The sequence below is a fragment of the Danio rerio genome, chromosome 24 (assembly GCF_052040795.2).
Source record: "Danio rerio strain M-AB ecotype USA chromosome 24, GRCz13ab, whole genome shotgun sequence".
NCBI lineage: Eukaryota > Metazoa > Chordata > Actinopteri > Cypriniformes > Danionidae > Danio > Danio rerio.
Genome location: NC_141044.1, coordinates 27,207,811 through 27,230,000, shown reverse-complemented (window position 1 = coordinate 27,230,000; position 22,190 = coordinate 27,207,811). Strand labels below are relative to the sequence as shown.

General features: G+C 34.0%; 3 protein-coding genes across 12 annotated transcripts in view; 2 read left to right on the top strand and 1 right to left on the bottom strand.

Moving 5' to 3' along the window:
* Positions 1-8,452, top strand: part of abcc13 (ATP binding cassette subfamily C member 13) — a 23,945-nt gene extending 15,493 nt beyond the window's left edge. For 5 of the 8 annotated variants that reach the window (XM_087309568.1, XM_087309562.1, XM_087309566.1 and 2 more), the window contains 6 exons: positions 1-17; positions 285-428; positions 1,646-1,804; positions 2,058-2,224; positions 6,230-6,424; positions 6,504-6,855. The exon at positions 1-17 is cut by the window's left edge and continues 85 nt beyond it. In XM_087309568.1, coding sequence (XP_087165694.1) covers positions 1-17; positions 285-428; positions 1,646-1,804; positions 2,058-2,224; positions 6,230-6,424; positions 6,504-6,588 — 767 coding nt within the window. In that variant the 3' untranslated portion in view covers positions 6,589-6,855. Of the gene's footprint in view, positions 18-284; positions 429-1,645; positions 1,805-2,057; positions 2,225-6,229; positions 6,425-6,503; positions 6,856-8,356 lie in introns of those variants that run through there. The other 3 variants (XM_087309563.1, XM_087309567.1, XM_087309565.1) reach the window with 1 other exon arrangement.
* A 1,255-nt stretch (positions 8,453-9,707) lies between these two features.
* Positions 9,708-12,628, top strand: lyz (lysozyme). The gene is given in 4 exon segments (NM_139180.1): positions 9,708-9,872; positions 9,976-10,131; positions 12,221-12,296; positions 12,440-12,628. Coding segments are annotated over 4 exon segments (456 nt in total). The 5' UTR covers positions 9,708-9,736; the 3' UTR covers positions 12,528-12,628.
* A 7,027-nt stretch (positions 12,629-19,655) lies between these two features.
* Positions 19,656-22,190, bottom strand: part of chodl (chondrolectin) — a 54,657-nt gene continuing 52,122 nt past the window's right edge. For 2 of the 3 annotated variants that reach the window (XM_087308615.1, XM_087308614.1), the window contains one exon: positions 19,656-20,613. In XM_087308615.1, the coding sequence (XP_087164741.1) occupies positions 20,529-20,613 (85 nt within the window). In that variant the 3' untranslated portion in view covers positions 19,656-20,528. 3 annotated transcript variants of the gene reach the window in all.

Genomic DNA, 22,190 nt, shown 5'->3' with positions numbered 1-22,190 from the left:
CCAAAGCTGAGAAGGAGGTACTGTTATCATAATACTGTTTAACACCTGTTTACTTTTTGTGTATACAAGACCCTGAATGTAACCTTGCATGGCCAGATTAGCTGTGTAATTAATTACACTGAAGTGTCACCTCCGAGTCATGGACTCCATTATTTGCACTTTTCAATTCAATTCAAGTATATTTGAATAATGCTTTTCAACATAATTATTGTTTCAAAGCAGCTTTGCAAAAGGAGCACATTATTGCATTACAATCTAAATCAGACAACTTTTGTTTACTTCAGGCAGAATGGACGGTCAACTACAGACCACCATACGACTGGCCTCAGCATGGAGAGGTGAAATTCAGGAACTATGAGTCTGAAGCCTCCTCTGACGGCACACCAGCTCTTAGAGGAGTTCACCTCACCATTTTAAAAGGGGAAAAGGTATTAATTATTTATTTAATAAATCTAAAAAAAATAAAATAAAAAAAATATATATTTGTGTGTTTGTTTTATGTTTACATATTAATTAACTGAAATCAAAGTATTAGTATACATAATGATAAAAGCTATTTAAAAGCTAAGGTTTAAATAATATTGATAATGGACAACAGTGTTTTTTGGATTATTTTTTATTTATTTTCAATTTTTTTTGAAAACTTCAGATCAAAATACACAGGTAAAATACAAACTGAATCTGACACATTAAAATACCAAGAATCAAAACAACAACAGTTATTTAAATTTAAATATTAATATTCATTTTTTCAGTTATTATCATCATCATCATCATCATCATTAGTAGTAGTAACTAGTAAGGAGGAAAATGTCATGTATATTTATTAATGTATTAATTGTAATCTTAATAGTAGTTGTTGTTGTTGTTATTACTATTATTATTATTATTATCATTATTAATTAATTAATTCATTCATTCATTCATTCATTTTCTTTTTTGCTTAGTCCTTTTAATAATCAGGGGTCGCCACAGCGGAATGAACAGCCTATTGTTAATTGTATTTATTTGTAATTCTAATTGGTTATTCATATTTATTGTATTATCATTTGTTTAAAGCAGAGATGGCCAAAGTAGGGCCCGTGGGCCATAGTTGGCCCATGGTAACTTGATTTGGCCCACTGTCCTATCTGAAAAGAGAGGGAGAATGATGGGGATATGGTTGGGGTGAAGGTCTTTGACAGAGATCGTTATTTCGATTTGTACATCACCCTTTGTTTTATTGCTGAGCTACAAAAAAGTCAACTAAAATTGACTCAACTGAAATGCCCACATCCCTCAATCAAGTTTGGGTTTTGGCCCTTTATAAGAAAAAGTTTGGGCATCCCTGGTTTAAAGGCTGGTGTTTACATGCCCAATTAAATATAAATAGTTTATGTTCAATATTAATTGTTTATGTTGTCATTAACAAGTTATAAAAACACTTATATATTAAAAACTCATTTGCATGAAATGTTTATAATAAATTAAGAAAATGTATTGATTTTAAATATAGCTAATATTGCAGTAATGATAGAATTATGATTCTTTAACAGAATGTATTTACATAATATGTTTAGGATTAACTGATGATAAATATTTGAAAGTGTTTCATCTAAACACAGAACAGATATTGATTTTTCTGTTTGTGTGTGTATGCACCCAGATTGGTGTTGTTAGCAGGCAGAAGACAGACACTGACGTCCTGATCAACAGTCTGTTCCGGTCAGTGGAGGCCAGAAGCGGTGCTCTGCTGATTGACAACATAAACATCTCCCGCATGGGTCTTCATGACCTCCGAGGCCGCCTGCAAATCATTTCTCAGGTTAGCAGCACAATATTAAATTTGCATAGTAGAGAATGAGATCAAACTCGCTCGCTCCATCCAGCCAAAGCCATCAAAGTCTGGAGGGGAAGGAGTGTTGACAGGTACAGAACTCCTGTACTGGGTGTGGTGGAAGGAATGCTGTCTAATATTGTGTGTAAATGTACAACTAGATTTACCCAGGCTCCACCAGCGCCATGTATTGTGCGGCTATTGTGCTTGCTAATGAGTTCTGGTGTCGCATGCGTTACAGGTTCCCGTCCTGTTCTCGGGGCCCCTGAGGGCCAATCTGGACCCGTTTGCTGAACACAGTGACGCTCAGGTGTGGTTGGCATTGGAGCTCTGCCATCTGAAGGAAAGCGTTCAACAAATGCCTGCGCAGCTGCTGCACCCTGTACAGAGAACAGCCCTCGCTTTCAGGTGTGTGGGAATCAAGGGCAATCTGTGGCTGCCTTGGGCCTGTTCAACATGTTTATATAATATTCAAAGCATTACTTCATTACAAGGATATTGATGCTTTTATTTCAGTTCTATCTTTCAGTGGGGTTTGGAGGGGATTGACCCCACTAATTAAGTTTGATCCCCCCTGAAGGATGTCTAAACAAAATGCATGGGGTGGTCAGCCCTTCAGTAGTATGAAATCATTTTCTCTGATCTGTATCTTAAATAATAATATGAATAATTAAAATAATAGATCATATAATATACATTTGACCACCCCTATAATGGTTCATACCATTGTGAGAATGCATAAATCCCCCCAATTAATCTATACAAGAATCAGAATAGTCTAAAAACTGGCAAACTAGAGTCTCGATGGACACTTTTCCTGTAAAATAGCTTCTTTATCTATATTTCTATATATTTATATTTGTATAAAGTACAATTAGACACTTAGTTTGTATAGCTTGACCTATAATAATCTCTGACAGCTAATCAGAGGTTACTCTAGGTCAGAATACACTTAGTACTCCTTAAACACTTAACCCAAATTTGATTTATAAATAAATTAAATGTAATTTCAATAAATACGTACATTTGATTCTCTGAAGTATGTATGACATTAAGGCTACGTTCACATTGTGAGGCTTAGTGCTTAAATCAGATTTTTTCTCGGATCTGATTTTTTGCATAGCGGTTTACTGTTGTTATAAATGTGGCCAATATCAGATTTGCAGTGTGAAACAGATCCTGGTCTTAAACTGACCCAAATGAGCAAAAGTACATCAGGGATAGCACAAAATGTCTAATTAAGCACACAGTGTGTATACTGTATGAAGCACATTGTCAGATTATGCTTAATATGATTAATGCCATTTTTACAACCATGACGTATTTCATGAACTGTAAAGGGTTGTCCTGCTACTACTAATGTGTATTTCAGCATTTGAAACCTAAAATAAGTCTCTTGTGGTTGAAAACCTTGATAATTTGTGATTCATAACAACCGCGGTGCGAGTCTTTCTGATCACTGGTGTAGTGAACTCATCAAGGGTTAATGAGCAGTTGCAGACTGAACTGTGAAGGTGGAGTTGGTTTATCTCTGTTTGCAAAGTTATTTCATTTTACTTGGTTATAAACAGCAGGCATGTGCAGAAGGGGGGTTTGGGTGCTTGAGTACCTGCTCTTTTTTTCTCTCGAAGAGAAAGTACCCCATAAAATAAAAAGTGCCCCCTCGTTTGTGCACGGATCCCCTATACGCAACACCATCCAACGCTCTTTAGCGTCGCGATTAACCCGTGCCCTAACCGTTAACCAAATTGGTTAACAAGCACCAGTTTTGCCTTCAATTTTTTTTTCTAAATGAGCAACTAACTTTCTGTGGTAAAGTAATTGCCCTGTGTGCCATACTGCTGCTAAGGAGTAGATGATGTCTGCAGCGCAGAATGATGACGCATGTCACTCAAAGATTATTTAAAAGTCACATGAAATCCGACATAACCGTTCACACTGCGGTCACATTGCAAAACATTAGATCTTCACATTAATGAAAAATTTGACATCCTGGTTCTATATTGTATTTGCAAGAAGTTATTCAATTCAAGATTTCCAAATGTACAAAAATGAAATGTGAAAATGTGTGAATATGCTGTCTTTCACTAATAATGGCATCCTTTAAAAATAAGAGCAAGGAAAATATCTATATTTATTGTAAACCTTTTCATCTTCTGCATTTGATGAATTGTTGAACATCTGAGCAGTGTGAAATCTTCTAACAAATGGCCTGATGTAATCTGACCATATTTTTAACTTAAAACATCTTTTTAGCCTTGAGTTTACTATGTTGGGCAGTTTGATCATCTTTTACCACAACTTTCTTATCTGAATCCATTGCCAACGTTTTGTTGCCGATCATCTGTGCAGTTCGAATTGACCCTAACGTGACCACCAACAAGGATTGAAGGCTCAAGTGTACCCGTTTTTCTTGTAATAATCATCTTGCCCACATTGTAAAAAATGCTGGGTTCCACACAATTCCTTCATGTTGTCCCAACACAAGTCGATTAAATTAATTTATTAAATGGATTGAACATAAAACAATTCAGTTATGCCCCCCAAAAAATCAAGAGCTGTGTTGATTTAGCTCATTTTAAACTATTAGGTTTAACAAGCAGCAAAAAAAAAATATATATATATATATATATTTCAATACAGACATCAGAAACACATCTCAATATAGCAGTTCTTCAAATTTCTGCCCTTGGTTTGACCACAGACTGTATTTGACTCTTTTCTTTATTTTATAGTCACTTCACATGTTCTAAACTGATAATAAAACACAATAATATTCAGCTGTTCACTAAGTTTTGACACATCATCTTTCTTTCATTCCTAAAAATGACCTGTAAACACTACAATGAACACGTCTTTGCTAAAACCGTATATGCAGAGCAAATGAATTAAAAAAAAATGTAAAGGTCCTGTGAAGTGCTTTGAAATGTGCATTTTTTATTTGATGTTTGATGTAATCTTAACCAAAACACAGAGAGAGGGTGGAACATTGCATAGCTCCTCCCCTTTAAAAAAACAGCCAGTAGTGTTTTGTTTTACCACAGTGAGAGTGGTTGAGCTCAAGCGCATCAAATTAAAAGCAAATGAGAAGCATCTTGAAGGGGGCGGGGCTTGTCAGACACTAGAGAGAATTTGATTGGTTATGATGTAATGAGAAACTGAAGTGTGACATGAATAAAACCATTGATCCATTTAGGTGGAACTGACAAACTACAAGCTTTACATGTTTATGTGTTTATCATCATCTAAACGCAAAGTTTATCTCTGTTTTGGAGCACACAAGCTTATAGATATCTTAAAAACGAATAATACTGATACTAACATCTAAAAACGTTATTTTATTTTCATGGGACCTTTAAATATTCTGCCGTTTTATCTTCACACAAGACCGTTTTCATGCCAACTTTGCTTTGTCTCAGTTCTTCTGCTTTGGAAACAAAATTTAACGCTGCTGCGTGTAAAAGTTTCAATTCTTTTCACTCGTCACAGTACAAAGACACGGAAGTGTCGTGATGGAAGAAAAAAACTGGGTGGGAAAAAAATGGAAAACACTCAGTGATAGGAATTTTTTTTTTTTTTTGGTTTTTGCGTTTTTCTCGCAAAGATATTTGCATTTCCTTGCAAAATTGTTGTTCCACAAACACTTCCTGTTCACTTCATACATGTCAACCCTTCCGTTTTTGCCGGTGTGGTATTTTACCACTCTATCCCGCTATCATCCTATCAATAAACATTTTCCCATATTTCTCTCATATTTTAAATCTTGAAAGCACATTGAAATTAATATATAAATGTTTGCATTCGCTTTATTTCCATTAAAGCTGTTTGTCGATCATCAGCCTTTATATGCAACCTCTGAATGCATGTATAAGCAAGGGAACGCAAAAACTTTAAAATATTTATTTTTCTATCACTTTTTTTTCTTCCACCCATTTTTCCTTCACCATCACATCCCTTAGGTCTCCGTAACACAGCATCATGGGCTAAATTTTTTTCTTCTGTGATTCATATCGTTCTCAGTTGAGTGTAAATAATCCTGTTGTAATAACTGATATTTGCAGGTTCATATCAACACAAACCACTGAGCCGATTTATTGTTTCTCATATTTTGCTATAAACCCTTCATCTACTCTATGAAAAAAACAACACAAGAAATGATTCATCGTTTTTCTGGAATCAATCATAAGTACAGATCTAAATGGTTTATTGCTTCATGAGACAATATAGTTTTCTCCGTGGCAACCTCAGTGTAGTAGCACAACAAACAAGAGGTTGATCATGGGGAAAATGTGTGTGTGTGTGTGTGTGTGTGTGTGTGTGTGTGTGTGTGTGTGTGTGTGTGTGTGTGTGTGTGTGTGTGTGTGTGTGTGTGTGTGTGTGTGTGTGTGTGTGTGTGTGTGTGTGTTGTGTTAGCTTTGGTCAGAGGAGGCTGCTGTGTTTGGCCAGAGCTCTGCTGGCCAGGGTCAGAATCCTGCTTGTTGAAGAGCCTCTTCATCATGTGGATCCAGAAACTGAAGATTTGCTGCAACAGGTGATCCACGCGGAGTTTAAAGACTGCACAGTCCTGTTTCTCAGTCAAAACCCACTCAGTGTCCTGCACACGGACAGGTCAGAAACCACACTGAGACACGTCCTGTTATTAATAGTCAAGTTTGAGGGATTTATGATGTGGTGTTGTTTTCTTCAGGGTGCTGGTTTTGGACAAGGGACAAGCTGTGAAGTTTGATGCTCCTTCCACTCTCCTCCAGCAGGGGCCGCTGTTCAGCCAATAAGATCAGACCTGCTCTTACACTACAGTTAATATTGACAAATATTTCAGCGTATCCATTTCACATCATATTTTAGGAACAGTAAAACACAGTATTTATTAATCAGTTATGAGTATTTTAAGTTAATTTGAATATTAATATCAATCAGTTTTTAGTTAATGAAGGTTAAATTACAACAAACAGATTTTGAAATATTCTAGCAAGTTGTGAGGATTACTTTCAATTTTTACATTTCAGCTGATTTTCGTTTTGTTTATATATATATATATATATATATATATATATATATATATATATATATATATATATATATTAAAATATAATTATCTACATTTTGATTTGTAGTGATTAATTTTTATTGATATTAATTTTATATTATTATTAGAAGTAGTAAATTAAGTTTTAATTATAACAAACAAATTTTAAGTATTGTAAGTTGTGAGGGTTACTTTGACTTTGTTTACATTCCTTTCAGCTACTTTACATTTTGTTATTTATTTATTTGTATTCCTTTTATATTTATTTGCTAATATAATTATGTAGATTTTTATAATGTGTTATTTTAATTTTTTAAATTTTTTTAATGTTAAATGTATATTGTATATTTAGATTTATTATTAAGTTGATTAGTATGATGTATGAATTTATTACTGAAGGTTTTTTAACAATTAATTGAAGCAAAACAATATTTAATAAGCACAGACATACCAGTTTACAGAGTAACTCCAGTAAAGGACTGGTTTATTTATTTCATTTTTCGCCATACATTTGATTAGAAGAGTTTGACTTGGGTTGATTATAGCAAATAGTGGAACACAAACAGATTTTGAAATATTCTTGCAAATTTATTTATTAAATCCATTCAAATATTGTCATTTTTTGTACTGTGTAATTTATATTGATTTGCTCATACAATATTTACATTTCGCTTAAACAATACACTATTATTTATATTTAAAAATAGCTATATATAAATCAAATGTATAGCTCTTTTTTACACAATTAATCAAAGCTAAAATATTTGTCACACAAATACAGTAAGCCACTTCACAATGATATCTTCAAAATCTGTGCTTGACTGAATCATTTCATTTATTGTTTTGTAATTCACATTATACCTTACGTTCTCCAGGCACAGTTTGAATTGTTGATAAATGAAGATAATACATCTGATTTAATTAGTCTCCTTTGTTTATAATAACTTTAATCTAATTTGATAGTAATAATTCCAGCAATACATCCATTACAATAAAAATCGCTTTTTTATTTTGCACATTAGTTTGCCGGTATTTGTTTAAAGTTTCACCATACTTTTAAATCATGTGCTATTTGAAAAGGGCTGTTATGACTGGAATTAAATGTTTTTTTTTATATCAGTGTTTTAGATTGAAGTACAATATTTATAGGTAAAATTCACCAGCATATGCTTAAAGATAGCCATGCTCCAGGTCCTTGTGTCCTTCTAAGGTCTGTTTGTGGTTTAAGCTGTTTGTTGACACACGCTTGTCTTCTCCATTTTTCTGTGAAGTTATTGTCAGTTTATTGCACACTGGGTTGCATTAAGCTGCAGTTTTTTCACAACAGTTTTCCACATTGTAACAGTCAGTCTCCAAATTATTCCATCAGTCCTCAAATTTAGTCATTTGAGGCCATGAAAACACTTAAAACTACATGAAGGTAGTTTGGCATTAGGTTTTAGACTTGTTCTTGTTTGGCATATTGCAACCTGTGTAAAAATGATTTGATTTTTATTTTTTTTTTTTTTTTTCAGAAAGAAACGGTCCAAAAAGAGTTATGTGAACATTTATCCATGTGTTTAATGTTTTTTAAATTAAAAAAAAACATTTTTATTAAACCACTTGTGACTAAACCTTTTTTAGTTATTCTATTTTGTGACGAGTCTGAATGGCCAAAGTACTCTTGAATCCAAAATCTTTATAGTAAAATGTTTAATCTTACTTGCAGTGTTGGGTATAATTTGTAACAAAGTTGAATTCCATATCTGCTGAGTGAAAAAGTAAAGTAAGAGATTGCTGTAAATATTTAGGTTATTTATTTATTAATACAATATAGAAAGTAACAAAACACAATGTAAAAAATCAATAAAGAAAGTAAATATTAAAAGTAATGATAAACTAATGATGTAAACAATATTAGCAACAAAGTTTGTACAATTCAGGGAGGGTAAAGAATTTCACCTAATAGTCAAACTCTGTATTAAATAATATAAAATCTTTGTTCTTAGTCTGAAGAGGAGACTGTGAGAGAAAGCTTACTGGTTGTTAAATTAGAAAATTTGTAACTTGCAGATTAAAATGATTTAAATAATTTTATAAAGGCCATGTTTGAAACAAATGTAAAAACATAATAAATGTTAAGAATTTCAGATATTGAGATTTTACAATTTAAAAAAAGCAATAAAGTAATAGCAGAGACCTACACTCTTAAAGTAAATTACCCAACTCTGCTTACTAGTAACTTTTGGAATAGTTACTAGTATCCATTGAACAAATACTAGAATCTAATTAAATTGTGTGAGTGTCCAATGAAAAGATTCTTGTATTTAAAACAGTACCAGTATCTATATATGTACAAAATTTAGTGCTAGCAAAATGCAAATAAATACTACTGCATATAATGGATTGCATTGTAAATCGACTCGCCATAATACATTTATTTCCTATTTTTACTTTTAACAAAAAATAAGTTCACTGAGTATTTCATGTCATTAAATCGCATTAAACCTCTTGCATGCTTTATGTACACTAGTGCAGTTCGCTAAATGACCACCGGTGTCACTAATAACACGATCGTTTCTGAATTCTGCATTAAACGCCATTTATACGTTGCTCTTATTAGTAAACAATTTCTCCATCATGAGCTCGACCAGTATTGCATATTTCATCCTCTTAAATCCAGAGTTGTTTCTTTTAATCACTTTCTCTTCATGATAAAAGCAGTTTTTGGTTTTCAGAAGTTTACAACAAACCCAGTCAGTTATTGCCTCAGCAAACACTGGAGCAACTGCACACTTGTGAAAAGCTTCTTGCGAAACACAAACCTTTCTCTGGACTTATAAATAAAGGCATTCAGCAGCTCCACCATACACCTCCACTGGTCTTGATAAAGCAGATATCAGCAGTGATACAATATGAGGCTGGCAGTGGTGCTTTTGTGTCTGGCGTGGATGTCCTCGTGTGAAAGCAAGACACTGGGACGCTGTGATGTTTACAAGATCTTCAAGAATGAAGGGCTTGATGGATTTGAGGGATTCTCCATTGGCAACTGTGAGGTTTATTTTTATTCTCATTACAAATATGCAGGATTTAGCCATTTTGTTTCTGTATTAGCTAATGATAAATATGTTGTTTCTGATATGAATTTGAACAGATGTGTGCACTGCCTACTGGGAAAGCAGGTTTAAGACCCACCGAGTGCGTTCAGCTGATACGGGGAAGGACTACGGGATCTTCCAGATTAACAGCTTCAAGTGGTGTGATGACGGGACCCCTGGTGGGAAGAATTTGTGCAAAGTGGCCTGTTCAGGTATGGTATTCTTGTAAATAGTTTATGTCAGAGGTGCCCAAATTTGGTCCTGGAGGGCCGCTGTCCTGCATAGTTGCAACTTGCTTCAACACACCTCTCTGGAAGTTTCTAGTATACCTAGAAAGAGCTTGATTAGCTGGTTCAGGTGTGTTCAATTGGGGTTATAACTAAAATATGTAGGACACCGGCCCTCCAGAACCGAGTTTTAAATGTTAAATTTGGCATGAAAACTTTAGATATTGGTAGCAAATTTCAGAAAACGGTCATAAATATGTTCACCAGCATGGACCACACCACACTTTAAGCTAGACTTTATTGTAGGGATGAAAGGGATGAAGTGGCATGAAGGGGAAGGGAAGTAAGAGGATAAACAGTGAACAGGTTGATTGGGTGTCCTACGATGATGCCCAGAGACTCAGAGTGGGGGTAGTGTCTCTGTAATGTTTTGATATAAGAGAGGGTTATAGGATTCTTAATGGGAAGCAAGGAAATAAAGGGAGGGAAGGTGGGTTTGAGAGAATGAGAAGTACAGTGCTAGAGGGCTGGTCTGCCTTAAATAAGTTTTAGAGAGTACGTGATTGGTTAAGGAGGCAAAGTGAGACATGGGCCTGCTGCCAATTCTTTGTTAATAATTTAACTTCATTAAGGTAGCATGTTGAATTGAACTTCAAATATAAAAGAAGAAAAACTTGAATAGTATTTTCCAAAATTTCTTGTAAACTTCTCAAATAATTACAAAGAAACAGAAACAAAAACCTTTGAATAAAATACTGAAAATATGTTTTCAAAACCATAGTTGAGACAAAACGCATAAAAAGACTGATTCAAAAGTTTATCTAAAAACAGAGTGTCCGTGGGGTTTTAAGAAGATATAAAAGTTGATAAATCAATGAAGAAAATTTTATTTATTTATTTTCTATGTATATATATATATATATAAATTTTTTTTTTTCACTTTTATGTGAGATAGAACAGTGGAGATTTCAGACAGGAAAGTATTGAGAAAAAAGAGAGGGGAAGGGCTGGCAAAGGGCCTCAAGCTGAGAATCAAACTCAGGTCACTGCAAAGCACCATGGTGCTATATGTCGGCACACTTAACCACTTGACTATTGGCGCCAACAATGTAAAGATATTTAAGGGCCTTAAAAGGTATTAAAAAGTCTTAAATGCTGTTTTGGTATTACATTTGATATAATCTTTGATTATGCGAAGTGTGGTTGTATCCTAAAGTTTGCCTGAATTAAATCTGTGAATATCAGGATGCTGTGTAGTTTATGAAATCAATAAAAACCTGCTAGATTTGACATCATGCTGCTTTGTTTACTGCAGTGACCAAGGCAACACCTTTATTTCTGCAATTCTTTAGGCGCCAACCTGCTGAATTATAGCTAGATTTAATTGGTTTTCATTCAGTATCTAAAAAATGTTTTAGTTTTGGATTAGTTTCTTACTTTAATATTTAGTAAATATACTGTAAGTTAAAATCTTGCCAGTGTTTCCGGTTGAAACCTAAAGTGGTTATAAGTTTGAAAATGTATGGAAAGAGCCTTGAAGGTCTTAAAAGGTACTGAATTTCACTCTCTGATTCCTGTATATACTCTGAAAAAATATTAAGCATAATTGTATCAGACAAAACATAAAATAGTTCCGTTTCCTCGTGAGATCAGACTGAATATAGAGAAAAAGAAGAATTGCAAAGAGTAAAGGTAGAATTGTGAGAGCAAGTCCCCACCCCAGTTTATTATTACTTTTATTATTAATTTAATATACTTTGTGTCTTAACATGCAACAAAATCTGTCAGTCAAAATGCTATTCATTAAACCTAATACAAGAAATAAGCTAGTATATCAAGAGATAATAAATATCATTGAATAAATGTCCTCTACATGAACAAAAATTTTGTTTCTATATAAGTCAACGGTAGTTATTTGAACATGCTACTTATTTTGAGGTGCATTTGAGGTGAATTGTGAGTTGAAAATTATAATGTATTGTTTGTGTTGTGTTATGCTGACTTTTTGACCCATTATTGATTGTAAAACTTTCCTATAATACTTCTAACACTAAAAATCTATCCCATCTGCTAGACTTGCTTAACGATGACCTGAAAGCTTCAGTTGAGTGTGCAAAGCTGATTGTGAAAATGGACGGGCTGAAATCATGGCAAGTATTCATCTCTGGGCACAAAATGACAAAGTGTGTTTGTTACATTAATAGAAATGTGACCTCAGTATCTTCTTATCTGTGCGAGTATTGATCAGTGTTGTGTTTTTAGCATAATGATGTTGATCTTTTTGCGTCTGCAGGGAAACCTGGGATTCTTACTGTAACGGTCGTAAGATGTCCCGCTGGGTAAAAGGCTGTGAGCAGCGCAAACAAAGCCTCCGAGCCTGATTACCTACAGTCATTATGTGCTAATGCATGTAAAACATTTTAAACAGGCATCGTCATCATTAATGTTTGAGATGAATATTAAAGCATCTTCCTAAATTGTATACTGTTTATGTGCACGTCTCTTTCTTCTGGTTACAGTAGTGTGAGTAATAGCTTGTTTGATAGTACTAGACGGTAGCAGTGAGCTTTTATTTAAGTAGCTTTTGCTAAAAGTGAAATAATCTGTCATTGAAAACACATATCGATTGTCCCCTGCTCTGAATATTAGATGCGTCTACGCTGTGCTCATGTCTCTTACATTTAAATGTCAGGTGAATTAAAAATATATGAACTGGACACATGCATAAAATCAATAAAGTCCATCCGTCATCCTTTAAAACCCCACCTGAGTGCAATTGCACACTGAATGTCATTGTCGTAACCCCATTCATTAGCATTTAATGGCTTTGACATTTGAGTTTGATTTCTGGCTTACAGATGCACCGTAAAAACGTTTAGTTTTTTTTGCAAAGTTGTTAAAGAAAACAAAGATTATCACGGCACGTTTACACAAAAATGTTATTTCAGACTTTCTGCCTCAACAAGAAACCCTGAAACAATTTTGGGGTTGTAGAGGTTGCACATCATTGAAAGGTGAAATGGCACTAAATGTTAAGAACAAATGGAAGTTGGTTGTCTTTAGTTTTTTACAGCTAGAACTTCAAATATGAGGCATATGCATTTATTTGGAGTGATGAAGGGGCTGAAGACTGTCTGTTATTGGTTTCTCTGCATTTATTCATGAAAAAGTTCATACTAGTCACTGCTGCATATTATGCATGATTGTATAAATGTACTGTTATGCATGAGAAAGATCACTTCTGTTGCTTTTATCTACTTTGATTGTTGTCTTTTAGAGATAATAACGGTACGTTTTTGTTTCCAAATTGTGAATTAAACGGCGGCTCATGTTTGTTTCCCAGTTTTGAAAAAAGACTTTCTAGAAAATAGAAATAGTTGCAGCTCTGAGAAAATAATTGTGAGAGAGCCAGAATTGTGTGGAAAGGGGAGAAAAGATAGAATTCTACAATAAGAGAATTAAAATCTTTGCTTTGAGAGAATTTATACATCTTTATACAATTAGTCACACTGTAAACTCTAATAAGTTGAGACTACTCAAATGATTTGAGTAAAGTGATTCCCTCAGTTTGTTTGAGTAATGGGAAATGCACAACTCAATTAATTGTGTTGACCAAACGCAGTCTCTTCATTGAAATAACTTAAATGTTTAAGTACAGATGACTTAAAATGGCTAATAGACTAAACGTTCACATTTTTCAGCTTTTATATTCTTTACTCATTCACTTACTCCCAGGGTTGTTTATATCGAAGTTGATATTTAGCCGCACCATGTTGGTGTTTCGTACCACCAAATTTTTATGAGGTGGGTCATTAACCCAACGCTCAACCCCCTACCTGGAAGACCAGGACATGAACACATACACTATGGACAATTTAGCTTACCCAATTCACCTACAGCACATCTTTGGACTTGTTGGGGAAACCGGAGCACCTGGAAGAAACCCACACCAACACGGAGAGAACATGCAAACTCCACACAGAAATACCAACTGGCTCAGCTGGGACACGAACCAGCAACCTTCTTGCTGTGAGGTGATTGTGCTACCCACTGCGCCACTGTGTCACCCCTCTGAGTATATCAATTAAGAAATTGTATATAAGCATTTAAATATCGACATACTAATTTAATTTTTCTCTTTGTCAGATTGGTTCAGGCAGTGCCTCTTTCCTGCTGTGCTTCAGCATCACAAGCAAAATGACCACCTGATGTCAAATATATTGACCAATCAGTGCGATTTTCAAGGCAGAATTTCAAGCACAACCAATCATTTTAAACAGCGACATGGTGAATCAGTTAAATAAATTAAAAAGTTAAGTTCGGAAAACTTAAAATATTCATTAATTTTTTTTGCTGCCTAAAGAGCAAGTTAAACACACCTGTTTTTGTTTTGATGCCAAAACTTGGTATTTTAAGTAATGTCAAGTTATGTTAACTTAATTTCTTTAGTTATGAGAACATCAGGTTTACAGTGCACAGTTATGAGATATGAAGAACTGTGAGAGAAAAAAGTCAGAATTGAGTCTATAAGCGTACAATTGTGGTTGTGAAATGCATTATGGGAGTTTTATCTCTGCTCTGGCAACTTTTGGTATTTAAAATTTAACACTGCAGTTTAACAAAGTGACTTTCGTTGGCATTTCAGTAGTTTGAGACCCGATATTTTTAGCAAATAATATGGAGAGAATTAATAAAATAAAATAACAGAAAAAATACTGTCAGTTTATTACCAGGTTTCGTACCGTAATTCTCAACACAAACAGACAATAAATCACTTCAAACTATTAAATAATTCAAACAAAACTCACTTTTCAAACATTTCAACATCAAGCTTTTGGAGGAAAGAGTAAGATCCCATAATGCAGTTCAAAAGCATAAATAGGTGAAAAAACCATGAATCGCAAAATACGAAAAACTGCTCATTTACAGAGATTTTGAGAACATAGAATTTTGTTTCAATTCTGCAATTACAGTAAATGTTAGAAATGCGAGACAGACTATAAGCTTGCTAACTCTAGAAATAGTTGAGACATCCAAACTGAGGGAAGAAATCAGAAAAAAAGATATGAGAGCTCTATAAACTCGCAATTAAAACAATTAGTCAAACTTTTGATGTTTAGACCAGTCCAGACTACATCAAATAGTTACTTCATTTCTAAGAAAAAGTTAGAATTGCAACTTGCAAAACAGCCTATAAGCTTGCAAATGCTAATATTATATTGGTTTTGTGATTTAGAGTCTTGTTTAATTATTAGTATTATATTTAATGCCTTTGAAGTAAGCACACACATTCCCCCAAGCAGAAATACATCTAATTGACTAGTGATGAAAGCGTCTTTTCAAATGAGTTTAATATACAGTTGAAGTCAGAATTATTAGCCCCCCTTTATTTTTTTCCTCAATTTCTGTTTAATGTAGAGAAGATTTTTTCAACATATTTCTAAACATAATAGTTTTAATAACTCATTTCTAATAACTGATTTATTTTATGTTTGCCATGATGACAGCAAATAATATTTGACTAGATATTTTTCAAGACACTTTTATACAGCTTAAAGTGACATTTAAAGGTTCAACTAGGTTCATTAGGTTAACTAGGGTTAGCGATGGGTTGTTCTGTAGACTATCGGAAAAAAAGCTTAAAGGGGCTAATAATTTTGACCTTTTATTCTAGCCAAAATATAACAAATAAGTCTTTCTCCGTAAGAAAAAATATTATCAGACGTACTGTGTAAATGTCCTTGCTCTGTTAAAGATCGTTCTGTCTTCAACTGTATATAAAAGACTGCAAAAGTTTGAAAATCGACAAAAATTTGATTGACTTGAAAGTGACTTGCTAGACCAAGCTACGACTTGACTTGAAGCAGTGACTCGACTCGACTTGACTTGCTTGAGACTTGAAGGTTATGACATGAAACTTGCTTGTGACTTGCACATGTGTGACTTACTCCCACCTCTGGCTAATGGTCAATTTTAAAAAGTCAAGTGTAAGAAAAATATCTGAGGAAAAAAGTAAGAAAAAATTTGAGAGAGCTATAATCTGTCAAGTAAAACAAATAAAGTCAGAACTATATAAAATAGTCATTTTTATTCTGAAAAAAAAAATGTAATAAGTGAGACTCTTAAGTCACAATTTTGACTAATTTGTCAGAGCTGAGAACAAAAAATTTGATTTGAGTGGCCTATAAACTCGCAATTACATGAAATAATTAGCAGTTCTGAGATAAAGTGAGAATTGTGAGATGTAAAGTCAAAATTGGAATAGAGTTTGTAAACAATACCAAAATGCTATTCTGAGAATGAGCGAGCACTGTAAAAAACATGTTGTGTTCCACACAATCGATTTGTGTTGCGACAACATGAAGGAATTAAGTTAACATATACGTTTTTACAAATTTAAGTTGATTGAACATAAAACAATAAGTTATCCCCCCCCCAAAAAAAAGTCAAAAATTGTGTTGTTTCTACTGAAATTTACCTTGAGACAACAAGCCTGAAAAATTTCTGCATACAGGGGTAAATGGGAAGAAATGTATTGTTTTAATTTCATTGTGGTGCTTTTACTTTATATATGTTTGGAGCCTGTTGATCTTTGACACGTAACCCTTAACAAAATTTTATATAGCAACATTTTATCAACAATAAATACAAATTTAAATAAGATGGTATTCAGTGACCTTTGACACTTGTATGTCTTTTTTGTTTCCATGTCCTTTAAAAATGTCTGTTTGTTAAAAAAATTTGTTGTTTCGGCTCATTTAAAATAAGTAATTTGACTAAACAACATTGTTTTTTTCTATGAACTTACAACAGCAAAAAAAGGTAACAATTCTGAGAGAAAATATGAATTGCAAGACAGCCTATACACTTGAAATTTCATAATCACAAGATATACATTGAAATTCAAGAAACTGACTCAGAATTGTGAGAGACCCAAAAAACTCACGATTGGACGAATAAATCAACACGAGCATTAAACTTGAAAAATATCACAATGTGTGTATCTGCAATAGTCCGCACAGAATTATATTTATTAAAGATTAAAGGATAAATATTAATATATTTTTAATCATTTATACTATTACCATGTTATTTTACATTTAATTGTTCAATTTCTGTACTTGAATACAGTTAAACTGCTAGATTTATGCAGATGCGCTGCATAGAAAAAGACTGATCTAAATTAATCCGATCTAAAAGAATGAAATCTTTCCAAATGGAGCTCTTCAAATCACCTGGTGAATTGATATTCATATCGCAATATTTGCAGCAAAACAAAATATCGCAATGTCAGATTTTTCCAATAGCACGCAAACTCCGCATTTCCATCATAAACTGCATTCAACTGTACTGGAGCGGTTTGGATCTTGTTCGGGTGAAGAATATGCGACGCTTGTGTTGTGTGTCTCTAATAGGCTAAAATCACCCCCCTCTCCAGATGGGAAAGGGTTTGTTTCTTTAATTCTACCCTGTGCCTCCAGAGTAGTGATTACAGTCATATCTATAATTACCAGATCCTGAGTGTGTGACGCCAGTTCTCCTGTCGAAGCAGAGGACTGATTAGTTTAATTGGCTCCGTAATTAGCAGTGTGCTTTAAAGTCTATGCTGTCACTAATTGTAGACCAGGGTAAATCGCATACAAAGTACCACATCTTTTCGGTGTTAATGCGGTCCAGTTCATTTGTCTTATATCTGGCTCTAACTCTGCCTGCCAGCTGGACCCCCTGAATGCTTTCTGATCTCTGGGTCTATTTAAATTCACAGCCGCAACTGTGTTTCTCATAAACAAATATAAATGGTGCAATTGCCAGTGGGAAATCTGTACATTTGATTTGTGGATCTAAAATCTTTTTGTTTTTTCAAAAGAAAGTGTTTCAGGGGTAGAGATAAGGATGAAAATGATGATTTCCATAAGATTAATATTGATATTCTACATCTGCTTATTAAATTTTAAAAGTTGTTTATTGATAAGAACCTATATTTCTTGGGTCTGTGATAAATAACAAACCATAAAGCATGTTTAGGGATACATTAAAGTCCAGCTACTTGGAAGACTTTTTAATGGCATCATTCATTCTGATTAAAAAAGTTATGAACTTGGAGTTGCGAGAAAAAAGCTGCACTTGTAAAAACAAAGGGCTCTATTTTACGCATATCTAAGTGCAAAGTCTGAAGCGCATGGCGCAACGCATTAAGGGAATGTCCAAGTCCACTTTTGCTATTTATAGAATCAAAAAATAAAGTTTGTGTCCTGGTGCATGGACTAACAGGGCTGTGCTCAATCTCTTAATGAGTTCTGGCTGTGTTTTGAGGATAACGTGCATTCAACCAATCAGTCTCATCTCCCATTCCCATTCAGAGTGTTGCGTCGCGTCAGGGCGCATTTGCTTTTTACATGGTGGACTTTGTAAGTGGCAAAACGAAATGCTTCACTAGCGGGAAAACAGTTAAACAGACCATTTACAGTGCAACGATAAAAAAATTGCCTCATCTATTCAGCCTCATTACTTCCTCTGTACTTTTACTCATTACTTTTCTCCTTTACTTTTGTGGAGTAAGCTATTGGTGGAAACTCACTCCACCTATGACATACATTAGCCTACATATTTAATTTCATTTTTTAATTATTTTTTTTTTACATTTTAATGCTTTAATTCTTTTTCATATATAAAGATATTTGTGTATTGCTGTATATATCCTGTGTGTGTTAAGCAATCTGTTGGCATTTAAGGCGGATATCTGGGCCTCATGTGTCAACGCAGTGTATGCCAGATTTCACGCTCACGTTTGGATTTACTAACGATGAAATGAATGTGAGAATGTGCATTGGTCCACAACAACTTCAAGTCTGGTGTACGTGCATTTCTTGTGTGTTTGTTTTATTTCCATGGGCGACTCCTAGAGGCAATTGTGTTAAATTGCACACTACAAAGTATCTTTAAACCGTGCAATGGCAGCTGTATGGGACGGGATCATCCACATGTCTAGCAGGTATATAAGGTTTCCATACTGGGTGTTTTCCAGTGCTGTGTTGCAGCTGGAAGAGCATCCTCTGCATAAAACATATGCTGGATAAGTTGTCGTTTCATTCCACTGTGGCAACCCGAAATAAATATAGGGAGTAAGCCGAAGGAAAATGAATGAATGAATAAACTAAAAAAATCAGAACTGTGAAAGAGCCTACTATCAGTTGCAAGGAATAGTTGCAGTAGTTTAACACTCAACATCAACTGAGACTAAGATTTGGCCTTTTTCATCTTTTTTTATCCTGTGGTGGAAACAGCCTGCTATATTTATAAACTCCATTTATCATATACCGACTGTATCATATCCAATCTACAGATTTCCCTTTGGCAACTGCCCCATTGTATTTGTGTGAGTAAAGTCTAATGATTTTACATAGCAGAGATATGGATTATAGACATAAATTCCTGCTAATCTGCTAATCACATATGAGTTGTTTAATGATAACCGATGGAAAAACAAAGCATAAAAAAACACAAAAATATTTCCACAATTAAATATTTTAATCCATTTATACATGTCCAATTCCTGTCTCAAAAATATAAAAAAATATTGACGGCACATGTTTAAATCCAGACACACACACACATTGTTACCCCAATTCACAGAAACGCATCCTAATGTACAACCAGAGGAATAACTGACTAATTTCGGTATCTGTTACAATGTCACAGATGCAAACCAGTTTAATACTACTACGCATTGATATTTTCTATATGCAGTATTGCAAAAGGAAGTCAAATATTCACATGCAAAGAAAATAAATAAACTGCATACACAACAGTTGCAGCTTAAAGCAGCTTCTCGTCATACAAAAAATATGTACACTTTGAAATGAACTCCTCTGTTTTGTGAGCTGCCGAGCAAAGCCGATCGTTCCGTAATTTAAGATATGATCGCATACATTTTAAAATAAATCTGATGCCATGAAATTATCGTATGCACATAACTATACATCATTGGCAATGCATCATACTGTAATATGAGAGATTAAATATGCCTTTCATGTCTTGAATAAAGACGCAATTTAATCCAATCCCTCAAAAACCTCTTAAAGTTTTTTTTAATCTCTTTTAGTGATTTGTTTTTTTTTTTTACTGTGTCGCAGGCTCTGTTAATTCCTCTTTTTATGTGGCTCCCACTTGTACTTGCTTTAATTACTGTAATTTAATTGCCCACTGTGTTTGGTGCCAATTAGTATTTGACTGTCTGACAGGACACGTGAAATGCAGGTCAGTGGAAGTGAACTGACATCTGTACAGAAATCTGATACCTGTGTCAACTTCACTTGTTTTCTTGTTTGGACTTACAACTTGATAAACATGTTGCTAGCAGGAAGGTGCAGACGAATGGGGAATTAGACCTCCATGCCACTGTCTATCTTTGGCGTCTTGGAGATCCAGAGAGTTGATTGGTTGACGCTAGTTTTGGTCCGTGGTTTGCTGGTTTAAAATAAAAGTGTAGAATGATGTGATTAAAAACATTATAAAGTTATCTTTACACTTTTATGTACTGTTTGTAAATGGAAGGTCACTGCAAAATGGTAATTTTCTCTGAATTTACTGTTTACACAACTGTAAATACAAAAAGCAATGAGAAAATATTAAAATAACTAAAAAATGGCATGCTTTTAGACCTTGAATGAAGCAAAATGAATGAATGAATGAATAAATATATTAACACCTTTGGAAATATTGGGTAATACATTTTTAGCTTTGTGCTTAAGAGCCTTTTTTGCATAAAATTACAAAAATCTGGCATGTTTTCTGACATTTTTATATTCATTATGGTGAAATAACCTACATTTGAATCACAACTAATTGAAATATTTATTACTTTTTTCATTTTCTATTTTAAATTTGACATTTTACTTAAATCTATTCCTGATAATTACGGAGAAACTGAGGATTTTTTTATTTGGTTGTTTACTTTTTTTCCATAGCATATATACTTATTATATAAACTATTTAATAATAGCTTAATCATTGTTAGTAATAACAATTTTTGTGTGTGTGTGTGTGTGTGTGTGTGTGTGTGTGTGTGTGTGTGTGTGTGTGTGTGTGTGTGTGTGTGTGTGTGTGTGTGTGTGTGTGTATGTCAAAGTATAGAGCAAAGTATATGTCAAACTGAAGTGTATAAATAGTGCTGGCCATTAGTCCTTACTAGCATCAGCTGTGTGTGTAATCGGAGAGAACTGGAACTGGTGTGTGTGAGGTAAATGATAGGATTTATAGTTCTCTATATTTTTTATAATATATTTACACATTTTATATAATATATAATTTGTTTTTGTTAATATTACTTTATATTTTATTAAATTATATAATATAATTGTCACTAACACCAGTAATCTAACAGTTGCAGATCACTTGAGAACTACAAATCCCATCATTCACCTCACACACCATTTCCAGTTTATTCCTTGATTACACACACAGCTGATGCTCATAAGGACTAATGACCAGAACTATTTATACAATTAACTTGCTGAGTCTTGTTTATCTGTAAGAGGGCATTTCAAAGCATTTCCTTGTCTAGTGGTGGGGCAAAGTGAGGCTTTATGAATCACTGAAACAGTCAAAGCAAATGTGTCGAAGCTTCGAAAAGTTTCGAAACCTGTGTCTACAGTTTTTTTTTGTTTTTTGTTTTTTGCTCTAGAACAGCTTCAGCAAGGAAACAGTTATGCAAATTAAGGTATTAAAGCCCTCGTTGTAGAGTTGAGATTTCATAATGGCATGCAGAAATAATGGGTTCATATCAAGAGTGATGCAGCTATAGATGTTAAATGCTCTGTTCTTTTAAGATGTTTTGTTTTAACATTGGTCTGGCATACGTAAATAAATTTGTGAATAAATGTCTTGTTTTGGTCATAGAGAAGTAACATTATTAAAATACATCAAGTCATACTTTAAGAGTATTTGTACAAGTAGGGATTCAAACTCGAGACATTTGCAGCACAGTTACTCTGTGCACATGCACGGTCCACTAGGCTACATGAGATAGAGGTTTTTTTTCCGAC